The following is a 26,008-nucleotide window of genomic DNA, read 5'->3' as shown; positions in this document are numbered from 1 at the left end:
TTGGACGAGAGAAAGACAGATATTTATGAAATTTACAATGTACAAAACACTACAGACCCTAACTTTAAAAACAAAGTAGGTTTTCATCCAAAATACATAATTGTCATGTCTTTTTTGCTCTATTTTAGTCTGTGTTCACTAGAAAACGATTAATCGATTACTGAAATAGTTGACAACTATTTTAGTAATCGATTAGTTGTCGATTAATCGATTAGTTGTTTCAGCCCTAGTATGTATTAACCTCGTACCCCCCGCCTGGAGTTTACAGCCTACAGACCAGAGTAATAGCTCATTTGAAAGCTAAGACCTACAAAACTGATCATAGCCTTTTGGCCGTGTTGTCGCCATATTTATCGCCGTTTTTTTTGCATTTTCATCCTCGTTTTCGTCGTAGTTTTGGTAAAGCCAAACTGGACAAAATATGCGAAGTATTGTGCATGGCTGATCACTCTAACTGCTTTCTTTTCTAATAGGAAAATAGGTTGTATATTTAGTATTCCTCCGTATTTCCATACAATAACTAAAGTATGGAAGGAGGAGGGAAGTGCACAGTATATACACTGCATTATGGTTCATTTATGGATTTTACACAATTAAGCAATAAGTTTTAGTCTTTAGAATATTTGTGTGAAGTAAATAAAGTAAAAGTACACATTCTACTGATCAAATATTACTTCAGTAACAGTAAAATATGCTACTGAACAGTTTAAGTAAGTGTTGTCTTGTTGTTTCTGATGTCCAGCCAATGAGGCTCAGAAGCAGTTTCAGGAGGCGGAGCTCCGGTCCGAGCGCCTGATGGAGAGGGTGAAGCCGCTGAGCATTCTGGGAGAACACCTGAGCCGCAACCTGTCTGAGATCAGAGAGCTGATCGAGCAGGCGAGGAGACAGGCCGCCTCGGTGAGGAGTCCGACCCCCCCGACTAACCGCGCGGTCAGCGGCGTCTTTCTAACCCAGTGTGTTTCAGATCAAAGTGGCCGTGCAGGCCGACCGCAGCTGTGTGCGCGCCTACAGACCTCACATCACCTCCAGCAACTTCAACACCCTCACGCTGACTCTGAAGACCAGCACCAAGGACAACCTGCTCTTCTACCTGGGCTCCTCCTCTCAGGTCTGCACTTTTTTACTGTTTTCAAACCCATATATGGAGTTAGTGAGTGTTATTATCTCTTATTTGGAAGCTTGTATTGATATTTCTCATATGCAGGTGGACTTCCTGGCAGTAGAAGAGCATGCTGGGAAGGTGTCTCTGCTTTGGGATGTTGGTTCTGGAAGCAAACGCCTGGAGTTTCCCGGTTTGGACATCAGCAACAACAAGTGGACCAGGATCAACGTCACACGGTACTTCCACAACTACACAGTCTGATCCATTTTTGCTGTAATAAATGTATGATCATGTTTGCAATGACGTATTTGCAATGATGGGCAGGTTTGGAAGCCACGCCTCCCTCTCTGTAAACCAGCTGGACTCAGACTCCGCCTCCCCGTCGCCCGCGGTCACAGCGTCTTCTCCGGGAGCGGCTCGAGTCCTGGACATCGACAACGCCACCAGGATCTACATCGGAGGAGTCAGTCAAAACATGGCGGTAAGTTTTTCACGGAGCAGACGTCGAAGAGGAGGGACGGCCTTTGAACCCCTTAACTCCCACCTGAACCGAGCACATTTTCTCCAGCTTGGCTTTACCCCAATCCAAAAGCTTCTGGAAAAAAGGTGTGAAAATGGCGACAGAACTGAGACAAAAACAATGATGGAGATGTGACAAAAAATGTGACAAGAAATGTGACAAAAAATGACAAAAAATTTCAAAAAATTTGACAAAAAATGACAAAAAATGTGACAAAAAATGACAAAAAAATGACAAAAAAGGACAAAAAAAGACAAAAAATTACCCCCAAAAAAAGACAAAAATGTGACAAAAATGTGACATAAATGACAAAAAAAAGACAAAAAATTGTTTAAAAAAAAGAACAAAAAAAAAATTACAAAATGTGACAAAAAATGTATTTAAAAAAAATTATTTAAAAAAATGTGACAAAAAATGTGACAAAAAATGACAAAAAAAGGACAAAAAAGGACAAAAAATTACCCCCAAAAAAAGACAAAAATGTGACAAAAATGTGACATTAATGACAAAAAAAAGACAAAAAATTCATTAAAAAAAAAAAAAAAATGACAAAAGAAATGACCAAAAATGTGACAAAAAAAGACAAAAAATGACCAAAAAAATGACAAAAATGTGACAAAAATGACCAAAAAAAATTGATTAAAAAAATGACAAAAAAGTTCCAAAATGAGTTGGATACCCCCAAAAAAAAGATGGAAAAAAATTTGATGACGTGAGGAAAAAGATCCATTTCAATGAGTTTTGTAAATCTTAGCTTTCAAATGAAGCGTTACACTGGCCTACAGGATTTGGCTAAAGCTGAACTGGAGAAAATGCTGTCGGTTCAGGCGGGAGTTAAGAGGTTAATTTGAAAGGTTTTGGCAGAGTTTAATGTAAGTTTAATGTAGTCTGTAGTTGACTTAAGCCGGGGTGTGTCCACAGAGGAGCCCCCTGCTGCGCTCCCACTGGTTCCAGGGCTGTCTGGGAGAGGCCTCTCTGAATGAGAAGAACCTGGGCCTGTGGAACTACGAGAGCCGAGAGGGCCAGTGCGGAGCCTGTTTCAGCAGGTAACACCCCGCTACTCGTTATATGCTATAAAAGAAACTCTCAGTTCTAAAAGGGCTCTCGTCCTCTGTGCCAGTCTTCAGATGGAGGAGACCGCCTTCCACTTCGACGGCTCGGGCTACTCCGTGGTGCAGAAGTCCCTGAGATCCACCTCCACCTCCATCGTGCTGCAGTTCAAGACGCTGTTGCCGGGCGGACTCCTGCTGTACCTGGCCTCCAACCACACGGTACTCACACACCCCCAAAAAACAACACCCGCTCATCCCAGGACGGGCCTGACTGTGCCTGTGTGTCCGCAGAGAGACTTCCTGGCCATGGAGCTGCTGGACGGCCACGTGCGGCTCACCTTTGACCTGGGCTCGGGGGTGCTGACGCTGAGGTCCCAGAGGAAGTACAACACGGGGATGTGGTACAAGATCACCCTGCAGAGGACCAAACGCAAAGGTTCACGCATTACTCTTTCAGGGACTGCCCATCAACTCATTTCTAGCTCTCACAATACCTCCCATACATCCCAATTCTTTCCATGGGCTTATTATATGCACATATTCAAAGCGAGGACCACTCATTTAGTCTCTCCTTTATGATTTAGGCTACCTGTCCATCATGGCCGCCGACCAATCATCTGAGAAGGAGGTTCTGGAGGCGGAGTCTTCGGGAAGCGCCTCCGATTTGAACCGAAACGACCTGGACCCCATCTACATCGGAGGACTTCCTGCTTCTCGACCAATCAGGTGAGAGAGCTGAGAAGGCGACGAGACTCCTGCAGCAAATGCGAGTCCAGCAAACCTGATCCAAAGCGTTTCCCCGTGTTTCCGCTGCCAGGCGCCAGGTGCTGTCCCGCTCGTACGTCGGCTGCATCAAGAACGTGGAGATCGCCCGCACCAACTTCGACCTGCTCCGAGACGGCTTCGGAGTGAGGAAGGGCTGCACGCTGGAGGTACGCGCCCTCTTCCTCCTCAGATCCACTTTGGTGTCGCACTGTGAAATGAAATGTTTTTTTTTGGTTTGGTGCAGGCGGTGCGCAGCGTGTCCCTGTTCGGCCCGGGCTTCGTGGAGCTCTCCCCTCGCTCTTTCGCCCAGGACACGGACATCCTGCTGACCTTCTCCTCCAGGAACCAGTCGGGGCTGCTGCTGTCTGCGCTCAGCCACGACAGAAAGGTACACGCCCACAAAACAGGTGCTACATATCCCAATACAGGAAGTTAAGCTTTTCGTTTGTGTTTTCCTCCCGCAGCACTTCCTGTCTGCGCAGCTCATGTCGGGCACTCTGGAGGCGGAGGTCGGGAAAATGGGCGGGGCCTCTCAGCGAGCCATTGTCGTGGGCGAGTTTTCGGACGGGCAGCGGCACTCGGTCATCATCAGCCTCAGCCGCAAGTACGTGCCAAGAAGCCCAACGTCAGCGCTTTTCAAATCAATAACCAATGCCAATAACCGCTCTGTCGTCTAGGGTCCTGGCGATCCACGTGGACGAGCTGCCCGTCAAGTCCATCCACCTGTCGCCCGGCGCCGTCTCCAGTCTCTCCCCGTCCTCGCTGTTCATTGGAGGGCTGCCGTCGGGGGCGGAGTCTCGTTTGCCGGTCAGAATCCAGAGCCTGGCGACGGCCTTCCGAGGCTGCATCCAGAACCTGGCGCTGGACGGAGTGTACGCTCTAAGCTTGGCATGAAGTCATTCGTAGCGGAGGGGATTTGAGCGTTGAAATGAGAATTTTTCCTTTTCAGGCTCGTGGACCTCTCGGGAGCGTTGCGCTACGAGGGGGCGGAGTTGGACGCCTGCCTCCTGGAGGAGAGAACCGGAGGTGCAGTGTTGAACGGGGACCAGGACCTGGAGCCCACCGCTGACCCCGCCTACCTGCCTCTAGCCCCACCCACTTACCTCAGCGCCCTCACACCGGGCGCGCTCACGGTAATGACAGACATTTATCGTATTCAGTTTGGAGGCTAATATCAAAGGGGCGTGGCTAAAGCGTGGGTTGCTTTGTTGTGGTCAGTGCGCGGCGGAGGTGGAGCCCAGCTTCCTGACGTCCGGCGCTCAGTTCGGTTCGTCCAGACACAGTCACATGACCTTCAGCATCAACCCCAGCGCCGTGAAGAAGAGGTGAGTGAGTTTTGGAAGTAAAAGTATGAGACAAACTCTTAGCGGTTACAAGACAGGAGCGCCATCACTGAACTATCACGTTCACGCGTGATGGAAGCATTACATTTGACCTTTTTTAGAGGATTGAAACAGATTTAGCAAATAAAGTTTAAAGCAGTGCTAAGTAACGTGTTTACCTTAATAAATCCTTTCCGTAGTCCCTGTAGGGGTAATACAAGTGTTTATGGGATGATTGGAGGGTCTTTCATCTCCCCCTGGTGTCACTGGACAGAAAACCATGTTTGCAACTTGACTGCCACCGGTGCGGAGAAAGCAATACACACTAATGTAATCACGAAGAAGAAGCTAACATGCTAACGGGCAAAGCTAACTGCGGGCTAACGTCACTTTAAACAGTATTTACAGCCAAGTTTGAGTGAAAAAAAATATTTCCATTGTATAATTGGATGCACAGTAACCCTCTCTCCCTTCGCCTTTCCTGTCAGCGTAGTATTTACTCTCCAAGACAATTAATAAGTTAAAAAAATTGTAAATTGCTACTACACCTGCAGTTGCGCTTATGGCCTCTAGGGGGAAGAGTTACTTAGTACTGCTTTAATGTAGGGAATTAAAAACCTCACAACCTTTGGAGTGGACAAAGGTGATGAAATAACAGTAATCTCATCTGTCGCCGGCTATTTTGTCCAAATAAAATATTTTCCCAGATGCTCAGCTCAAACTTGAATGTGCCCTTGTTACTTATGCTGAGTGCAACTATAGACCAAGTTGATCAACTAAAACTGCCCCAAGCCGCAGACTGGGCCTGTTGTTCATTAGAAAACACTCTGGGATATGCAATACTTCGATAGTAAATGCTGTTGGTTTAAGAACGTAGGTAGAACATGAACACCCATTCATGTCATTACAGTGGATCTAGCACATATGTAAGTGCATCTCAGCCATGCGTAATGAGAAGAACAAATAGAGTAGAATGAGTTAAAGCAATAGAGCGTGTGACCTGATGCTCTTCCCTGCGCGTGCTCAGTTTGTCCCTCAGAATCTCCCTCCGGACCTGGGCTCGCGACGGGCTCCTCGTGCTCCTCTCCAGCAAGAACCAAATGGACTTTGCCGTCCTGCGACTGGTCAACGGGCACGTGGTGCTGTCGGCTGACCTGGGGAAGGGAGTGGCCTCAGTGACCTCCTCGCGGCGGGTCAACGACGGCAACTGGCACACGGTACGAAGCACGAAGCATGAAGAAGATGTATCGATTACTTATATGAACAGGATAAAGACGCATTAAACATATAAACATTTCCTTTGTGACGTAGGTGACAGCAGAGGTCAACCGGAGGTCTGTGTCCGTCTCGGTGGGCGGGGCCTCTGACTCCGCCCCTATCAAAGGGAACCAATTGGACGTGGAGAGCCGGGTGTATGTGGGCGGGCTCCCTCATATGCACACGGCCAAGAGGATTAATGTAAGTCGCTTTAGCTGTGGTCGCAATTAGCAATAGGCAGCAATTCGTAGTAGTAGTAGTAGTAGTAGTAGTAGTAGTAGTAGTAGCAGTAACTCTAATATCCAATACAATGATGTTACTGAATGTGGTCTCCCAGGTGAGCAGCAGTTTCCCCGGCTGCATCCGCTCAGTGGCCCTGAACAACGCGGCTCTGGACCTGAACAGGCCCGAGACCAAGCACCACGTCACCTCCTGTTTCAGCAGCGACCAGCAGGGGGCGTACTTCAACGGCACGGGCCACGCAGTGCTCAGTGAGTACTGCCATTAAACCCGACAAGTCTAAGTAGGTCTGAGAAAGAGCGACGTGGACTTCAAATGTCGCCCTTCTTTTGGGTTTCAGTGCATAACGGCTACAAGGTGGGCTCTGATGTGACGATTTCCATGGAGTTCCGGACGAGCCAATCAGATGCGGTGTTACTGGGCATCAGCAGCGCCAAAGTGGACGCTATAGGCCTGGAGCTGGTCAGCGGACAGGTACTGGCGAGACGTGGACATTTTGATTTGTAAATATAGAGCAGAGTTCCACAGCAAGAAGGCTCTGTCAAGTCAGTAAGGGTAGGTCCATAATGGAAAGACATACAGGGCAAAGAGGATGGGTTCGTGGACAGATCCCTGGGGGACTCCAAGGCCGTCCTCCGCAATCTCTTTAAGTCTATGAGAATTGTGTGGTCAGACTCGGGGCTGTGAAACAATTTGAGCGCAGACAGAAGCTGATGTAAAGTGTCATCGTCCTCTAGGTGGCGTTTAACGTGAACAACGGAGCGGGGCGGGTCACTGCGCGCTCCTCGGGACACTTCCTCTGCGACGGGCGCTGGCACTCGCTCACGGCCAAAAAGACCAAACACGCCATGAGCCTCGTCATAGACCGCAAGCACTACAACACGCCCAACCCTTACCCACAATCCACCTCTGCAGAGACCAACAACCCCGTCTACGTCGGCGGGTTCCCAGGTTTGAGCGGGAGCTTCACGTCGCCCCAGTGAGTTGTGTTTTGTTTTTATACATTTGTGTCTTGTTTTTCAGCCGGCGTGAAGCAGAACTGCCTGTCGGTGAGCGCGCCGTTCAGAGGCTGCCTGAGAAACCTACACCTCATCAAGTCCCACCTCAACCACTTCCTGGACTTCAGCTCCGCCCACACGCTCACAGGCGTCCTCCCCAACTCATGTCCCGCCTCCAACCGGCAGTCTAAATAACTGCAGTTGGGGAAACACAGGTAGAAAGAGACACCGAGCACCACACTGTCTATAGCAAACCTTTTACAAACTTCTATTTTTGTAACATTTCTTAAATAAAACATGAACGGCAAAATAAAAACTTGTGAACTTAAGCTCTCAGTTATGATCTGAGAACTACTGCGATCTAGTCCTTCAGGCTGGATTTGAACCAGCTATCTCAGCATGAGAGACACTTTCAAAGAGCTGTGATTTAACCAGTGGACCACATCACAGTGACACACAGGACTTATGTTTACTTCACTTTATGGATGAGCACAGTTCATTTAGCATTAGAGATGAATGACATTTAAAGACCCTTCTCCGACATGGCAGTAGCTCAGTGAGTAAAGCGTTTGGTTAATAGGGTGTCCTCTGTAACCCGAAGATTATGGGTTCAATTCCTGCTCTCAGGAGAAGTTGAATGTCCAATGTTGAAAACAGTCTGTGACCTGATCTCAGTGAACAGGTTCTGCTTTATACCACAGACAGTGTTGATTAAATGAGTAATTACAAAGAAACTATGACCCACAGTCTAAGTATTTGAACCCAGTGAGGTTCCTATCAGGTTAAATTTGTTCCACAATCTTCAGCTTGTACGTGGCCTTAGCTCAGGGACTAGAGGACTGGGCTAAGAGACTGGTGTCTCCCAGGAGTTGAAACTGGTGAGTTCAAATCCCAGTCAGACTCGTCAGCTCTGACCCAGGACAGTTGCTCAGGCGGGTGTGAGGAAAAATAAAGTTTTATTACTACTGTCATTACTAAATTACAATTTCACAAACACACTCGTGCTTTCAGAACCATGACAGGCTCAAGTCAAACTGGCAGCTCACTGACACAGAGAACAGAGCTCCCTGAGAACCCAGGATCTCAAGGAACAAGACACTTTTTAAGTCCTTCAACCTTAACCACATCAGGATACACATTTTTCTGTGTCATCTGCTCATTTTATTTAACAGATGCAGAGTTAATTTTGTTCATATTAGAGACGTTTAACCATAGTTGTTTGTAGAAGGGCATAGCTCAGTGAGTAGAGCAGACGGCTCAAATGAACCGTCCATGATCCAAAGGTTGTAAGTTCGAGCTCAACTCACAGAAAGGATTGTTAAATTTGTTTCTTACCAAACATTTCACAGAAAGTGAAAGCAACAGACCTACGACACAGGCGGGACTCGAACCCTGCACCTCGTCACCGGAGAAAGGCTTTGGGCTTAAAGCCATGCATTTTAACCACTGCACCATCCGAACACTCATGAAATGATTACAGTTGATGTTCCCTTTATCTCAGCGTGTTGATCACTCGGTCAGACCTGTGTCAACAGTCAAGGATCATGTTCAGACATGGATCGTTGCTGTCGTGTGATCAAAGCCATGGCAGGTCCTGGTTGGAGGAGCATTAGCTCAGGGTGTAGAGCTGTCAGTGTGAGGTGGGTCGTCTGTAATCTGTGGTTTGAGTTTAAGCCTTAGTTGGACTCATCGGCTCTGACCCAGGCCAGTGAACATTCAGGAGCTCAGACACTGGTGTATCTGGCAGACTCTGCAGACTCTTGATTCTGTAGAGCAGTGTCTAACAAAGTACTTTTATTAATACATTTCCATTTCACAAAACTACTTTTTCAGTGTGTTGTGGTTAATGCCATGAACGCTCTAACAGCACTAACTCAGTGAGTAAACTAAGCTGTGTTTTTCAGCCGGTGACCGCTCCGTTCAGAAGCCGGTGACCGCTCCGTTCAGAGGCCGGTGACCGCTCCGTTCAGAGGCCGCTGACCGCTCCGTTCAGAGGCCGCTGACCGCTCCGTTCAGAGGCCTGTGACCGCTCCGTTCAGAGGCCGCCTGTGGAACCATCACTTCCTGGACTTCAGTCTCAAACATCACCTAAAACCACAGCAGGGACCAGAAAGACTCTAAAGAGCGTAATGTAAGAGGAAAGTGTCATTTTGTCAGATGGACTGAGCTCTCAGTCATACAGGGGTTTTCCATTGTGGCAAAGGTTTTCCTACAGTTTTCATCTGTACTGTATTTAGGACAAGGAGTCAATCAGCTGTGTGGTTACCGTCGACCATCACACAAATATGAAAAATTAAGAAAAATATCAGATACGGCAAAATATTATTGTTCTCATTAAACTACCCAGTACAGATGACTACTTTTTGAAAACCATTGCTACAATATAATAATATTGTACATGTTTAATATATACAGTATTGTGTTCGCCTATGTTTATGTTATGGACTTTTCATATTGCTGTTTTTTGTGAAATAATTATGGAAAGAATTCAAAAACAAAAGCCATAACGTTGGACCCTGTGAGGGCGTTACTGTGAACTATGTGTATATGTTGTACAAAGTATTCGTTTCTGTGGAAATATTTTGACATTCCAATAAATAAAGAATATTTGTAACAACGTGGCGATTATGTTGGAAGAACAAAAAAAAAAGTTATGCTCCGTTATACCCAGATACTCCACAAGAGGGCGACATTACTCACTGCCGCGTTTCTTCGCTGACAAAAGACAAAACCACGATCATCATTTCACATTTTTATTCAAACGTACTCATTTATGTCCCGGTAACAAAGTGTGTCCGTGAGCGCTGACGTTACAGAACACAGTGATTCTTACTAAACAGTGCTACATTTACCCTGATCCAAAACTCTAAAACACCGCTGTGTCCGGATAGAAAAGAGCAGTCCGTAAACGCAAGGACTCCCCAAAAGTGCCAGATTAACAGTATCAACATTTAGTGCAGAAACGTTCAGTCCGTGGTTTTGAAGATTAAGAAAAAGTACAATTGCGAGAGTAAGAACAGGTGAGTTTTCCAAAAAAGTGCTGATGTTACGAGGGACGAAGTACGTTTAGCAGCTCGGCACATGAAGCCAGAAGACGACACCGTGTATTTCAACAATCTTTAATAAATATATAAATAGTTAAATAGATTAAATATTAGTTTAACTTGTCATAAAAAAAACTGGCAGCGTCTTTAGAGTGGGCGGAGCTTGGAGCCAGTCACTTATTGCACACGTCACCGAACACCTCTGCATAGACTCCTCTCTCTGGATGATGTCGTACCATCACGATTGGACCTCCGCTTTTTAGTTTTTTTGGTGGTGCAGTGCGCTCCCCGACCAGCAGGGCGCGCCCTCCTCCCCCTCGCCCACAGCGTCAGTAACAGCCGTCCCTCCAGGCCAGGTCTCTGAGGGCGCTCAGGGTGGACAGGCTCTTCGGTGGAGTCAGGAAGCTACGGAGACGGAGACACAAGTTCACTTTAAGTCATTATTAAGTTCCATTTTCGCCTTGTTTATGAGCTTGTTGCAATTTTTTTTTTTTTTTTTACAGCTTATAGGCCAGTGTCACGCCAGATTTGAAAGCTAAGACCTACAAAACTCATCTAAGCTGATCTTTTTCCTCGCCATGTTGCCACATTGTCGCTACCTTTAACTTCCTTTTCCCTTGTTTTCCATCACAGTTTCATGACCTTTTGTTGCTTTTCCGTTTTTATCACTTTTTCCATCATCTTTTCGTTACATTTTTGTCAATCTTTGTTGCACTTTCATCCTTGTTTTAGTTTATTTTTTGTTGCCATTTAGACAGATTCAGGTAATGCAACACTGGAGAAAATGTGCTCGGTTCAGGTGGGGGTTAAGAGGTTAAACTGCAAACCTTACTGACACAGTAAACATCAGTACGAGTACCTCTGGGGGTACTCGGGGACTTAGCCGGGGCATACTTGGAATTATGTCAGATCAAAAAGGTGAATTTGAATGTTATTTGAACATATTTTGTCAAAGAAGAGAAATGTTAAAAGAAATAACATCGCAAACAATGTATGAATTTGAGACTATTTTAGCTTCATTTTGAAAACAAAAGCTTGTTTGTTTTTTGTAGCGAGTAATTACTCATACAAATACTCATAAGAAAAAAATGAATAAAAGTACTTTCGTTGTCCATTTTATAAATAATAATCAACACCCTTGAGTTGGGGAGGTACGAATGCAGTAGAAGGTCTAAGGAGTTCACACGACACAAAGGTTGGGAACCACTGGTATAGAGGATCAAAGGTCAAAAAGGGGCCCCAGGATTTTCTGCCCTGGTTTGTTTATTTATTATTTATTTAATCAGGAGTCTCATTTCCAGGGGAGTCCTGGCTCTACCTACTTTTATGAAATTAAAATAGACTATACTGACTATAGACTATATATAGTCTATAGTAACTATAGTGTACCAGGGATTCACTTTTTGGTTGAAATAAGAAATCTGAAGCATTTAAAGTTTTCACATTTTCTGGATTGAACATGATTAGAACTCTTTTAGTCTGTTTTTGCCTGGTGCTTCTTGAAAGGTCAAATATTTCATCACCAAGTACTGAGTGTGAACAGTTTAAGAACCACAGCACTAAACAGCGAGTAACAAAATGATATTTCAACAAAAGAAAATGTATTACATTTCAAGGTTTGCCCAAAGAGCGGCTTGCGGGGTTTCATTGGGGCCGCGAGGGGGGGGGGGGGGGGGTTATTTTTCAAGCACAACTATAGTTATGAAGGAACTCTGGCTTTTAGAAACGGGAAACAGAAGTTTAAATATGTCGTTGATAAGAAACCAGAAAGCAAAAGAACATTTCAACTGCCAGTACCTGCGTCCTGATTGGGCCACCTTGCTGCGGGGGGTGGAGCTTGCGACGCCGATGAAGGAGGCGGGGCGGGGCAGAGCGGGGCGGGGCGAGACGTGCTTGCCCAGCAGAGGGATCCCACTGCTGCCGAGCGGGGACGAGGCGGAGGGCAGGTAGGCGGGGCTCTTGACGGTGGGGCTGACGTAGGCGGTGGCCTTGGCGGCGGGCCGGGACGCGGAGGAGAAGCTGCCCACGCTCTGCACGCGGGACTGGAGCGGCCCCGGGGGGGGGACTGTGGAGGAGACGGGGGTTAGAGGGGTGTGTGGTCTTTGGGCTGAGGGGTCTGAGGTCTTACTGGCTGACTGCAGGTAGGAGAGTCCGCTGGAGAGGTCGAAGCTTTGGCTGCGCAGCACACAGGGGGAGGCTCTGGGACTGGCGCCGGGGGAGGGGGGCAGGGGCACGCTGGGCATGCTCGGGGCACGCACCAGGGTCCTCCGCAGCTTATCTGGAAGCACAAAAGACTCTATTTAACATTCAAGACTTTGCATTAAAATGTTACTTTTCCCCTGGTTTGACTCTGAGGTTTATTTTGTTCACTTCTCACAATAAGTTATGGAAAGTCACTCTTAGAGCCAGCCGATATATCGGGCCGATATTTGGGTATTATACAATATTGGAGACTTCCCGTTGCATTGGAAAGAGCGAAGTCAGGGCTTTAAAACAATCCCATAACTTCCGAGGGGAGCAGAGAAACATCGCGATTAGCTACAAGCTTGACTTAAGTTTCACTAAAACTCTGAATATGGACCTGCTGCACGTCATTGTGAAGCACAGAACCTGGAGAATTCAACCGCTAACCTCCGCAATTGTATTTTTGATCACTGCACAAAATGCCGTGGCATTGAAAAACAGTATGCTAATGCTAACGGCAGCTAATAAAAGCTAGCACCGAAACTAAGATTGGATCTCATAAAACAGTAAAATAAAATTGGCCACGACTGGAGGGCCAAGTATTTATGTTTTTATAGGATTATAGACCAGACATTACATTACATTAACATTAAATAGCATAACATAAAATTAAAATTTGAATTAAAATCTAAATTAAAATAAGCCAAAAATATCGGCTGAGCATATCGGCAAATAAAAATCCCCCAAAATCGGCATTAGCCTTAGAAATAGTGACTACAAGTTGACAGATATGGGTTTTTCTATGAATCCACACTTTCTTCATGAAAATGCCATTTTACTGATGCAAATCTATGACTGACACTTCTCCGCAGAATTATCCCATTTAGATTATCATGAATGTCACAATATTGACATACACTGACTCAAATGAGTGTAGAAATGCCAGGGTCAATGTATGTTCAGTGAACTGTGATAGAGCGAGGGTCCCTCTCTCAGATCACGGACACAAGGCGTATTGAGCTCTAGAACAAGTGAATTTCTCCATTAAGAGATCAAGGATTATCTTATAAAACTATTCTCTGGTTCATGAGCAGCAAAACACTATTTACTTTATAAAAATCCGCCTCATATTAATCTCAAAAATCTGTTGTAAAGAATTAGACGCAGCTTAATACGATGATACAGACTCGTACTGGAGCCGGTCACTGATCAATAGACACAGATTTCACACAAAGTAAATAGTTTTCGACTAGACGTTCACCATGTTTGAGGCAGAGATAGAAGTTCTGCCTGGTCCGTCTCCCTCTCAGTGAACGAGACGGTCACTTTAACGAGCCTGATCTCCTTTAAACGTCCATGAGCCGATAGCCCCGTGGCTAATCCTGTCAGCGCCGTCTGAGAACCAGGCTGAGGATTTAGCGCTTGTACAACAGGCTTAGAGGCTGAGGGTCAGACCGGCGGCTCTGGGTCAGCTCTGCACAGGTGGACCTTCACTGACCGTCTCAGGGGGAAAGGAGCCCAGGTTATCAGCAGGGAGATGACAATCCACTTTAAGGGTAAAGGAAGCTAAAAGGGAAAGTTCCAGATAGTTTACTAAGAGAACCTTCGTCAGACATGATTTGAAACTATCATTTACTCAAGAGTAAAAACATTTTACTCGAGTATTGCAAGTAACTGTTTGAGCCTAAAGGTTAGATTCATGTTTCAGTTGTGACAAACATTATGAGAAACAAAACATGCAATAATGTGGAAATTGTAAAAAAAAAACTAAAATCCCATAAAAGTAAAAGTAACAAAAGGCACCTATTTTCCATGTCTATTATTTATTCATTATTTTTCAGTTTCATGCGTCTCGATAATGAATATATGATAATGAAAAAGTACAGTTCAGGTACTGGGATCCTAAACCCAGTTCTGCAGGAAAATATTTTTTTGTCTGCAGAGTGACATTGGGCTTTTCCACCAAGGTGCTGGTTCAGAGCTGGTTCTGGTACCGGGTTGGTTCCATACTGACTTGGTTTCCCACCAAAATGAGAGCTGTGCCTATTGTCATAGCAACGCTTTGGGAAGTCAACATAAAACATGGATAGTAACATCTTACTACAGCCACTTCTGGTTATAAAATACAGAAAAAATAAGTTTATGTTCCAATCACAGCAGCCGTTAACATTTTGATTTCTTCTTTCTAACTGTTCCCTCTTGTTTTAGCTGAAGAGCATAAAGCAAAACAACAGTTTCCTCCACAGAGACTGTTTTGGCTTGTCCAGGAAGTTCTAAGCACAAACTAACTAATATTGATTGTTTGTCGGAGGAGAGAGCCACGCCCCCAGCCGCTGACATCACTGGTGCTCGTTTGTTGGTCCAGCTTTTAACTGGTTCCCAACCGGCACCAGATTTTGGAACCAAGAGCCAGCGTTTTTTCAGTGGAAAACGAAAGAACCGGTTCTGAAACTGGAACTGGCCCAGAACCAGCACCGGCACCAGCTTGGTGGAAAAGGGCTAATTGTGGATTTTCTTTACACTAGGATACATCGAATATATTTACTGTAGACTAACTGCTTAAAGTGATAGTCAGTATGTTTGTTTACTTTCAAATATCACTCTCTCCTCACTTTCCAATCAAATCCCTCCCCTCTTTTACCAGAAAGCTCTTCCTAGTTTGTAAAATTCTGTTCCCGCTCTCCTCATTTTACAAAGTACAGGATCAAGCTCTTCCCCCTCTCTCCTGATTGGACCTGACAGACTGGTTCACAGGAGAAGCTCGTCTCATTGGTCGACGCGGGAGGACTCTGATTAGTTGCTGAGATTCAGGAAGGAGGGACAAAAATAACATAAACATTATTACTTGCTTTAAATCAAAATACAGGACACAATGGTCCATTTTGCACATCCTATAAAATTTGTAAAACATTTAGACTTCCAGACGATCACTTAAAAAAAAAATTAGTTAAAGATGCACTACCTGAATGAATGCCGGTATCAAACTATAAAAAACGGAGCTAATTGAAATCACTCAACTCGTTTCTAGCTCTGACAGACCCTGATGACGTGAACAGGACGGACCGCTAAGCTAACACAGAGCTAATTTAGCCGCTAACCTCCCAATTCGGACTTTGGTCTTTCACAAATGCGGCGTTTAAATGCTTTGACATGGTCACCTGATCCGTGTCTGTAGCCCCGGTCGCCGAGGGGGCCGCCCAGCTCCAGGGCCGACGTGTGGAAGGCGAGCCCGGCGGTGGCGGAGGGGTGCTGGGGGGCTCCGCTTGGCCAGTGGCTGAGGCTGGACAGGGCGTGGAAGGTGTGCGAGTGGGACAGGCGAGCGAGCGGCGGCGCGGGCGGCGGAGGAAGCAGCGGGAGAGCGTAGTCTTCGTCGTCGCTGTACTCCTCCTCCTCCGGGCCGGTGGGGGCGCCGGCGGTCGGGCAGGGGAAGGAGCCGAGGCTGTGGGAGCGGCGCGGCGGGAGGGACAGCTCCTGTCTTAGACCTGGGGAAGAGGAGGGGGTGAGGAGGAAGAGCGCGGGACACACACGCCCACACACACACACACACACACAGTGGTCACCTGGGGGGGTTAATGAAGCTGAAGTAGCGGTGGGCTCGGAGGTCTGGAGTTATTTGTGATTGAGTTATTTTTAATATTAGAGAAAATAAAAGGGGGCAAAGCAATACAGATACATTTAAAATAAGACCAAACCACAAAAACAAACAAATAAATCCCACAGTGGCCTACAGGAGAAGAAAGGGCTCAACTTTTGGGGGGAAATAAAACCTGGTGGAAAGTTCCTCAAAATAACAACAAAAAAGGACTCATGGCAGCCAATCAGTGCACTTGTTTCTTACTGACTCCAAAACGTCCCCTTGTATGAACATGTTGTGGAGCCCAAGTGCTGGAATTGGTTGATATATACACGCCTTTCAGTCATGTGACCTTAGTTGTTATGCCGGCCATTTTGTCAACCACTGAAAGTGTTTAAAGGAATAGGCCACTGTTTTTACATACTGAGATATGTTCTTACCTTAGCTTTGACGAGTTCTTTAGGACCTGTCTGATCTTCCCCAGTGCCTTCAGTCACGTAAACACAGCGCAGACGGCGTTAGCATTTAGCCTCTCCCTCTCTCCTCTATAGCTCCAAAACAGGTCAAGATAGAAGCTACCAAGCTCTTCCACGTTTTCCCTATTTAAATATGGTTACGTGAAGTGTTCCACTACAAAGTATAATTAGACAAAATTAAACAATGTGGATTTTCTAAGCGGATAAAAGGGGGAACTATATTGTAAGGCGTAATAATACCAGGAGTAATTCGAAATCCGCACAGTAATCTTCACTTTACTGCGCGGATGCTAAATTACTCCTGGTATTATTACTCCTTACAATATAGTCCCCCCTTTTATCCGCTTAGAAAATCCACATTGTTTAATTTTGTGTAATTATACTTTGTAGTGGAACACTTCACGTAACCATATTTAAACAGGGAAAACGTGGAAGAGCTTGGTAGCTTCTATCTTGACCTGTTTTGGAGCTATAGTGGAGAGAGGGAGAGGCTAAATGCTAACGCCGTCTGCGCTGTGTTTACGTGACTGAAGGCACGGGGGAAGATCAGACAGGTCCTAAAGAACTCGTCAAAGCTAAGGTAAGAACATATCTCAGTATGTTAAAACGGTGGCCTATTCATTTAAGCTGCTCAAGACATTAGCATGCAACCGGTTAGCAATTGTCAATGGTTGACAGCTGCTAACCGGTAGCATGCTAATGTCTTGAGCAGCTTAAAAACTGACTCAGACTGAGACTCTGTTGACATGACAAACTGGAAAAGTCACCGAGAAAGGTTTTCCGTTCCCTCTTTGATGTGTTCATTTAGTCTAGCAGATCTTTCGTAAATCCTGCTGCAGCTCGACAGACAGCGCTGCTACCTCAGTGCCACATTTACTGGTTTTATCACAGAAACGTGCGTCTCTGGGGCCGTGTTTTTACTGTTTTCTTCTTGAGCAATGAGTACATAAAAATGCCACTGCCAATCAGTTGTTTCATTTTCATCCTGAGTAGTGATATTGTTACATGTTGTGGTACTGCATAATTCTACTTCGGTATTCAAAATGGCCGCTGGAACTATGCGTGATGTCATTGGAAACGCATGTATAAAGCAATAAGACGAAACGAACGATAACGCCATCATTCTCCCTGATTATAGAGCTCTTTATCTGTTAAAGAAAATCCATCTTAACATGAACAGAGGAGCGACGTGGAAGAACAAACGTGGCTACAAACCCTGCACCCGTTTTACTTACTCTCCTCCTGCATCCGGGCCATGACCTGCACATCCGTCAGGTCCTGCAGTTTGAACCCCAGGGAGATGGAGTCGTCCTCCTCGCCGGACGACTGAAAGCTGAACACGGAGCGCTGCAGACTACGACCTGCGCCACACAGGACCGGAGATTAGACACGCCCACTTTTCTAATGACTAAAGACAGAAGAGACGTACTGCGCTTGGACAGGTGAGGGAGGAAGGTGGGGCTCCGCTCGGACACAGGGGACAGGTCTTTGGGCACGGGGCTCAGGGTCCGCTGGAGGAGGGGGTGGAGGGGGGAGGGCAGGGGAGCTGGGGGAGGGACAGGGAGAAGGGGGGACAATCTCAGCGACTCAACTTCCAAACTTAACTTAATGAAATGTGGAGTAAAACAAATGAAGAGCAGTGGTCCGTGAGCAGATCCTTGAGGGACACTGTGAAGTAGAGTGTTTGTTCTGCATTACCGTGTCTCTCGGACTGCGGGGTGGAGCAGGGTTTGGCGGAGGGGGAGGCGCCGAGGGGGGACATCCCGGTGATTCGAGTGAGAGACGGAGGAGGGGAGGGGGAAAAGGAGGGGCTGGACAGGGAGCTGCGCCACCTAGAGACTGGACACGGGAAACACAAGGGAGTAGACGGGTGAATATTGGGGAAAACATACATTCTCACAATGTTCATCAAGTCATTAGTACCAAGTTCAGACCCGGGACAGTCCTGTTTTAGCCCAGGTTTAGATCTGGTGTCAGTGAAAAGCCTTTGGTTCTGGAACTTCTCATACCTTGTTCCATCTAAGAACTACAGCACTACACAGTGAATGCCAGTAGAGAATTATTTCAATAAGTTATGAGCCTAATAAAAAGTGAGATGTACAGAGAAACCCTGACCTAGTTCTATAACCAGGCTGTGGTGTGGGAACCTCCTGCCTGCTCCTGCTGCCTGCTCCTGCTGCCAGTCGACAGGCTTAATGAAAGCGTGGGAGCTGCTGTTTAACATGCACACTGCCTCCTACGCTGCTCCACTCTCGGCGCTGTAGAAACCTGACCTACTGTATGTTTGATGCACAACAGAAAAACACACTCATTTTGCCCATTTCTTGAATGATTGCGATTCACGATTTGTGTTTTAGAAATCCGTGTTTCAGCATTTCAGAACATGCCTGTCGAGTTAGCACTATTGCCATGTTAGGTGTCGCTATATCAGAACCGCCATGATGTTTCCTAAAATCTCTGCGGTCGTCCGTCTGACAGATACGCCATTTTGCTGACTCAGCCTAAACTAAAGAGGACTGGCATCTAAAAACACATGCTCAAGTTCAATTTTACATGATTTTGGCAAATTTAGATCCATTTAAGCCTCGTTTTGTTTCTGATTTTGTATTTTTTAATTATCGTTTTGACAAAACAGAGATTAGAGACTTAACTTTAAAATGCTAAATCGCATTTCGTTAAGTGCGTTAAGTTTCTGCTTTTTGTGAGGAGTCACAATGGCCACTAATCACAATGAATCAGACATGTCACACCTCACCATACTTTAATATAGGACAGAGCTTCACCCCTGATTTGTGTGGGGAGAAGACGCTGGTCCCTGAAGCAGTTAGCAGAGTTAAGCTATACTTTATTCATCTCTGTAGAGAAATGTGTTCTCTGCATTTGACCCATCCTCAGTCGCTGGGCGAGCAGTGAGCTCCAGCAGGGGCCGGCGCTCGGGGCCCACAGTGCTTAAAGGAGTAGTTTTGGATAGATGTGAAAACATTTACCGGCAAACTCATTAAACACCATTATATCATCTAAAATCTAATACGGATCCTCAAAAATATTTCCCGGATCCTTTCCCCTATCTTTCAGTTTTTCAGGGTAAATCAAATTAAGCCCTGGGGACCCGTCTCCATGATGTGGAGCCAGGCTGGTGGTCAGAAACACTTGGCTGGAGGATTCACCTGTTGCACATGTTCTTACCACCACGCAGACACGGTGAGAACATGCAAACTCCACAGAACGGCCCCGTCCAGGCGGGGACAGATGTGTGCATAGAAATAAAAAGGAGAAATGGCTAAATCCTAACGTATGACAGTTGGCAAGTCTGAGAGACTTTTCAGAGTCCATTAGCATTAGCCTGCTCAATGCATTTTTCCTATAGCCATTAGCATTAGACATCATCTCAAATTATGAACAATCCAGATGTTTTCAGCTGTTGTCAACCATCGACTGTGTTTAGGTCAAAGCCTCACACAGATTTTACTTTAGATACAAATTGGCGTCTAAAGTGTCCTGAGCTAAATGCTAAGTTGAATTCAGTTACGTTTTTGATCTTTGTGGGTCTGATGCTCATCCAGGGGCCACGAAGCTTCATCTTATAAAATGTTAATGAAACCACAAACTATATAAAAGCCATGAAAAGGACAAAACATGCCTCCCCATATGTTAGTATTGCGCCAGGCTTCACTGTTCATTTAAAATCGGGTCCGGAATTCGACGGCTAACAAATCTGCACATTTGTAGGACCAGGCTCTGATACGGCAGCAAAGTGTCTGCGATTACAATGGGTTAAATGATTTCATAAAACATTGCAATATTTGAATAATTTATACATGTTCCTCATACCGTACCGCCCTGGTAGAGGTCGAACGACAGGGTGGGAGGGTTTTATACACAACATTCTAAAGATATATCAGTTGTAAATGTCATGTGACCCAAAACCAGTTCCAGCCGTTTTGAAAAACCTTTATTGTTGGATTGAGTTGTGAGAAAACATGTCGGCGTTGCTGTATCTGCGCAAAGTGTTGCATCACGGATGGACCCTACATGCGAGCAGTGCATCCTCCCACAAGCGTAAAAAAAGGCAGTTGCCATGGGAACGGCGTACATGAAAGCTCCCTGGCTGTCGTTCGGCGTGGCGCGCATTGGTACTGACAGGTAGCCCGAGCTCGAATCCCTCCACCCCAGGCTCGGTGCGGAGTTTGTTCCAGAAATAGTCGCAGTATCGGCGTTCAGAGGCAGAGAGAGAGAGAGAGGAGGCCTTTGTGTTCAGAGGCGAGGACGTGAGCGGAGCAGGCGGCGGCAGACACGGATGAGCTCAGCGCCGCACAGATCCAACACTGTGTGAGCGGCGGGAACTGGTGTCGCCAGAGGAAGGAACCGAACCCGGGAGTTTGTTCACAAAGCCAACGAAATCAGGGAAACTAAACTAAATAATAAGGTTGATCATGTGAAAAGCGAGTCAAAAATGGGCCAAATACGACAAGTTCTTTCTCCGTCCAGAGAAAAAGCCCTTAAAGTTCACAGGGCACATTTTTACAACAGAGTTAACTCTTCCTTATTGGACGAGGGCATGAGCTGAAATACTGTGGCACCGTCCCCTGACCACCATCTCCAGGAGACACTGACGGCATGATGACACGGTGTTATAGTATCAACAAAAAAGTCAAATTCTAGCTCTCCAAGAAGATTGAGGAACATGATTATTACACCTAATAATGATCTAAGTGGGGCCCAAAGCGGGGCCCAAATGTGGCCCTCAGACCAATTACTGGAGTCTTCTTGTTAACAAGGTACACTGAGATGCAAGTTTAACAATTAAAACCTGAAAAACTAACATTATCTTAGTTTTTTATTTTTATTGCATACTAGCATTATGGTTCCAGACGTAAATAAAGGTGTAGAGCACTGATTCTCAACAGGTGGGACGGGATCCAAAAGTGAGCCTTTCCCAGAAAACATTTCTTTTAATATTTTCGAGCAGAAAAATCTTCTGTTAAAATGACTTAACAGATTGTTTTGATCATGATTTCAGCTTTTGGGGTTTATTTATGCTTATTATAAGCATTAAAAGGGACTATACGGAGTTTAAAAATGTTCCAGTCATGTCCTAATGCAGTGGTTCTCGCGAGACAAATTGAAGGGTCACCAGATCATGTAAATAAAATATACATACACTTTTATTAGTATATAATGTAATATTTTATTGTAGCATGTGTGTGTGCTATTTTACCAGAGCGCCATTATTTGTACATAATTTGATGAATTTTACTTTAGCCATTTGTTATTTTTCTTTGTTTTTATGAACTATGTAGACTAATGTGCCTATTTCTCATGCTGTGACCAGGGCGGGGGGTCACGAACCCCTTTAACTGCTATAATGGGGGTCGTGGCTCCAAAAGGTTGAGAATCACTGTCCTAATGTGTAGAATGAGCTCAGACCTGTTCACCACAACCACCTCTAAAATCCTGCACAAGTGCCGTCATGCACGAGGTTAATATAGAAGCTGCAGTTACATGAATGGCCTGAGGTGGCAGTAGTGAGAATAAAAATGACAACTTGCATCTAGTCCCTTTAAAGAATATTATTAAACAATTATTTTTGAGTAAGACGCAACATTTTGCATTATATTTTACAAGGCTGAGTCGTATTTGGGTTGTGGCTCGTCCTCCCAGGGTGATGTTGGGTCATGACACCAAACCAATGGTTTAAATCCCCCAGGTGAATAATTACTGCACTGATCACCGACCCATGAGGTTCACACACCATTAGGCGGCCGCTGATGAAAAAAGTTTGGACACTTCTGATCTAAACAATTGTCAAAGAATTTCAACAACACTGAAATAATCCCTTTGAATTCCCCCAGACCACTGTTTAAGGCCTAAAAACTGCACAATACTATGTCAGTAATGAAGTAGTTGAAGTAGGACACATCCTGACCTTGCTCCAGCCGTAGGGCCAGTGATCTCCTGCTGCTCTTCAGCTCAGATCTGGGGCTGTTCAGAGCCTGTCGACACCACTGCAGCGGAGTCAGAGCGCTGTCCGACGAGTCTGTGGACTTCTGGGACGAGTACAACCTAAAACAGACACATTCTTAGACTCAAACAATTACCATAGAAACCCAAGACTCATGTCCTGATGAAGAAAGCCTGCCCTCCCCTTTGGGCATCTGTCCGGTTAAAGGAGGAGCTGTTCATTATTGCTCCCCATCAGCGCTCTAATGAACCGCGGATTTATTAGACCTGGACACGGCCATCGTTTCCACCTTTATTGGACTCATTTTCAACCCTGGCCTTTTAGAAAGGGACTTGGAAGAGATGGTTACAGTCGACCAGGGGGAGGCATCGTCATATCTGGCCCTAAAGCATAGAACCCTCAAAATAATTAAGAAACATTACTACATAAATCAGGGATCACATACATTTTGAGCTACTTTAAAAATGTGGAAAATACTACAGTAAATTCAATTAACATTGTCCTCGCAAAACAGCCCATAGGAGTATCGGGTCTTAATATTATAGCACAGAAGTGATGCTTTACTTTGGGAAACCCCTGCAGTAGATCATGTATTAAGGCTGGAAATCGAGGTCGACCGATATGGGTTTCTCTAAGGCCGATGCAGATTATTGGGGTTTTTATTGGCCGATTCCGACATAAAACACTTGGGTCACTCCAGCAGTTTATTTTATTTTATTTTATTTTATTACTTTAGGTGATTCAATCATAGTTTCTGTCCCAGCTTTGATTAGCTGCCGTTAGCATTAGCACACGGCATTTTGTGCGACGATCAAAAATGCAATTGCGGAGGTAAAAACTAACTTGGCAATTTAATTCTCCAGGTTCTGTGCTTCAAAATGACTGAAATATAAACTTCTATACACAGCCAAACTATTTTCATTGTGATGTTTCTCTTCTCCCCTGAGGCCGAGGGAGGAACTCATTTTAAAGCTCTTTCCAAAGTATCATTTACGGTCCCTGAGAGAGCGCCTTTTTTGGCATATATTGTAACATCCCCAAATATTGGAACGATAGATTGGTCAGCCTCTAATTGCAAACTTGTTATTTCGGGCATATTTCTGCGTTCAGCTCCACAGGACAGTGTGGTGGGACGGTGCACCCTGTGAGGGGCTGCAACAGTTATTTGGGCCGACGGTGGCAGTCGGGTCGTCTCATGATTGGAAGGTTGGGGGTTTGAATCCCAGCTCCTGAAGGCGCCCATTGTCATCGTGTCCTTGGCAAGACACTTCAGCGCCTCCAGGGTCTGCTACATTAGTGTGTGAATGGATGACTGGTTCAGTTATACTTAAGTTCTACTTTATTCATCTCTGTAGAGAAACGACTTCTCTGCATTTGACCCGTCCTCAGTGTGGCCTGAGGGCCTGTAGGAGCAGTGAGCTGCAGGTACGGGCCGGCGCTCGGGGACCCATCTCCATGATGTGGAGCCAGGCTGGTGGTCAGAAAAACCTGGCTGGACGAGTCCATTTTTATTGATTAAGCAATAGTCAATTAGACCAGGGGCTCAGGAGCGGTCAGTTGCTTTCCAGCCAAAAGATTTCTACATTTCTAAACAAGCTCGAGGAGTCACATTTTAGATTATTTGTCTATAGTTTAGTTCTGAACATTTGAAACAGATTCTGCACTAATAAGGCAAATGAAGAAAAAGATAGGGACAAAATTCAACTCATTTTCTATCATCTGCTATCTTGACTACAAACTCTCCTGGGAGAACTCCTAAGTGTCAAAGAGAAAGTAGCTCTCTGATGGATGTGGTTTGTAAACGTATATGTAAAAGTAGCTCACCGTGTAAAAAAGATTGGACACCCCTGAATCAGTCAACATAAAAGTTGCAGTAAAGTATTTGCCATCAAAAATATTTTTTAAAAAACAGTGTTCTCGGCTTTGCACTTCGACTCAAGTTGGATTTCCATTTAACATTAATGCTTTAAGTTGTTCCAGTGCACATAATGTATGTATTGTACTCTCCTGCATGATTTAAATAAAACATAAAGCAGTGCTCTGAAAGTCCCGGTGGAAGCCGGTCTCTGTCCTTGTGTCAGCGGCTCCTGAGTCAGACCTGGCCTCCCCGGGGATTAACGTCCCCACATGTAGCGAGAGGTGCTGCCACTGTCGCCGCTTCAAAGCCCGGATCAGATCAGGCTGACGGCTTTGCTCCCACAGATACACTCAGCTGAATAATACATTAGACCTGCTCCCACACAGGTGAGGCGAGGAGGGAGACGAGCACCTCGAGTACAGCACGGAGCACTCAACACTGCCCCGGGACCTTCACGCTTCTCCAGCATAAACTACTCAAAACACATAAAAAACTCCAGCTGTGAAGCACTTTGAACTGCGCTCTACAAATAAACGTGCCTTAAAAAGGTGCGAGATGGAACTTTTTACACTGGAAAAAATATGTATCATTAATGCGTATTTGAGCTTTTCGTGAAAAGCTGTATGAGTGGTCAAGCTTGGCACCTTTACTTTCCATCACAGTTTCCTTTATGACTCTCCGGGATCAATTGTTTTGAGAGTTTCTGGTAGGTTTTCACTGCGGACGGAGCCTCTCACCAAAAAACCCACAAAACAGTTGATCCTGGAGCGTTGCAAAGACCACCCATACAGCCACTGGGTCACAAAAAGTTAAACTGCGAGGGAATTTTCACAAAAAAGTTACATAATGCACCTTTAAAAACAACGAATTATGCCAAAATTCATTGAAAAGCATTAAATGAGATTAAAACTGGCATTAAACCTAAATTTCTCACAATGTTTTTTTCCTTAGAGACAGAACCCACAGTCACATTCCTCAACTCTCTTCCCCCTCATCCTCTCTCCTGTTTGACTGAATGTTTACAAATCTTACAAAATGAAATATGCCAAGAGGTTTCCCATTTGTGGCATTGAAAACATCGTATTTATGCATTCAAATGGCATTACAAAGTATTAAAGGAACAGGCCACCGTTCTTCCATACTGAGATATGTTCATACCTGAGCTTAGACGAGTTGATGTGTACCCGTCTGGTCTTTATGCGTGCTCTCAGTCACCGAAAACGACCAAAGGTGTTGTTAGCATTTGGTCTCTCCCAGTGTATTCCTATGGCTCCAAACGGGGGCGACCACGCTCTTCCACGGGCACAAAGACCAGACAGGTACGCATCAACTCGTCTAAGCTCAGGTGAGAACATATCTCAGTGTGGAAAAACGGTGGCCTGTTCCTTTAAATTTGACTTGCTGCCTCCTGTAGAAACCCGGGTGTTTGAAACGAGTGCCATTAGCGGGTTGCACTGTGGAGCCCAAACCCCCAGCACAAGTTGCTGTTGGTGTCCCATGTTTTGACCAGGCAAAGAAGCTCAGAAACAGCGGAGAATGTTTGCTTGGGTTCAGTGAAAAAAAGACTTAGTTTATTGCAACTTGTGATTGACTCATTACAACAATGCCGCCCAAGAAGTGACTTCCTGTTTCGATCCAGCAAAACAAAATAAAA

At 45.4% G+C, this 26,008-nt stretch overlaps 2 protein-coding genes across 4 annotated transcripts in view; one reads left to right on the top strand and one right to left on the bottom strand.

Annotated features, from left to right (window-relative positions):
* The window catches only part of lama1 (laminin, alpha 1), a gene marked incomplete at its 3' end in the record, with an annotated part of 34,540 nt that extends 27,089 nt beyond the window's left edge, over nt 1-7,451 (top strand). The window contains exons 45-64 of the mRNA XM_079581746.1: nt 743-897; nt 965-1,108; nt 1,205-1,338; nt 1,427-1,583; nt 2,544-2,668; nt 2,743-2,893; nt 2,966-3,110; nt 3,259-3,400; nt 3,492-3,606; nt 3,684-3,827; nt 3,904-4,043; nt 4,117-4,311; nt 4,389-4,572; nt 4,658-4,764; nt 5,789-5,978; nt 6,073-6,219; nt 6,356-6,509; nt 6,599-6,732; nt 6,996-7,209; nt 7,282-7,451. Of these exons, the coding sequence (XP_079437872.1) occupies nt 743-897; nt 965-1,108; nt 1,205-1,338; nt 1,427-1,583; nt 2,544-2,668; nt 2,743-2,893; nt 2,966-3,110; nt 3,259-3,400; nt 3,492-3,606; nt 3,684-3,827; nt 3,904-4,043; nt 4,117-4,311; nt 4,389-4,572; nt 4,658-4,764; nt 5,789-5,978; nt 6,073-6,219; nt 6,356-6,509; nt 6,599-6,732; nt 6,996-7,209; nt 7,282-7,451 (3,047 nt within the window). The remainder of the gene's footprint in view (nt 1-742; nt 898-964; nt 1,109-1,204; nt 1,339-1,426; nt 1,584-2,543; nt 2,669-2,742; nt 2,894-2,965; nt 3,111-3,258; nt 3,401-3,491; nt 3,607-3,683; nt 3,828-3,903; nt 4,044-4,116; nt 4,312-4,388; nt 4,573-4,657; nt 4,765-5,788; nt 5,979-6,072; nt 6,220-6,355; nt 6,510-6,598; nt 6,733-6,995; nt 7,210-7,281) is intronic.
* Nucleotides 1-26,008, bottom strand: part of LOC306981815 (SLAIN motif-containing protein 1-like) — a gene marked incomplete at its 5' end in the record, with an annotated part of 310,788 nt that overhangs the window by 283,502 nt on the left and 1,278 nt on the right. The window contains 8 exons of one of the 3 annotated variants that reach the window (XM_079581526.1): nt 10,629-10,705; nt 12,098-12,365; nt 12,429-12,578; nt 15,643-15,966; nt 17,770-17,895; nt 17,964-18,080; nt 18,233-18,373; nt 22,461-22,597. In XM_079581526.1, the coding sequence (XP_079437652.1) occupies nt 10,630-10,705; nt 12,098-12,365; nt 12,429-12,578; nt 15,643-15,966; nt 17,770-17,895; nt 17,964-18,080; nt 18,233-18,373; nt 22,461-22,597 (1,339 nt within the window). In that variant the 3' untranslated portion in view covers nt 10,629. Of the gene's footprint in view, nt 1-10,571; nt 10,706-12,097; nt 12,366-12,428; nt 12,579-15,642; nt 15,967-17,769; nt 17,896-17,963; nt 18,081-18,232; nt 18,374-22,460; nt 22,598-26,008 lie in introns of those variants that run through there. The other 2 variants (XM_079581525.1, XM_079581527.1) reach the window with 2 other exon arrangements.

This window comes from Gobius niger (assembly GCF_951799975.1).
Source record: "Gobius niger genome assembly, chromosome: 23".
Taxonomy (NCBI): Eukaryota; Metazoa; Chordata; class Actinopteri; order Gobiiformes; family Gobiidae; genus Gobius; species Gobius niger.
Note: the sequence above shows the minus strand (reverse complement) of the source record. Positions and strands in the feature narration are given on the sequence as shown.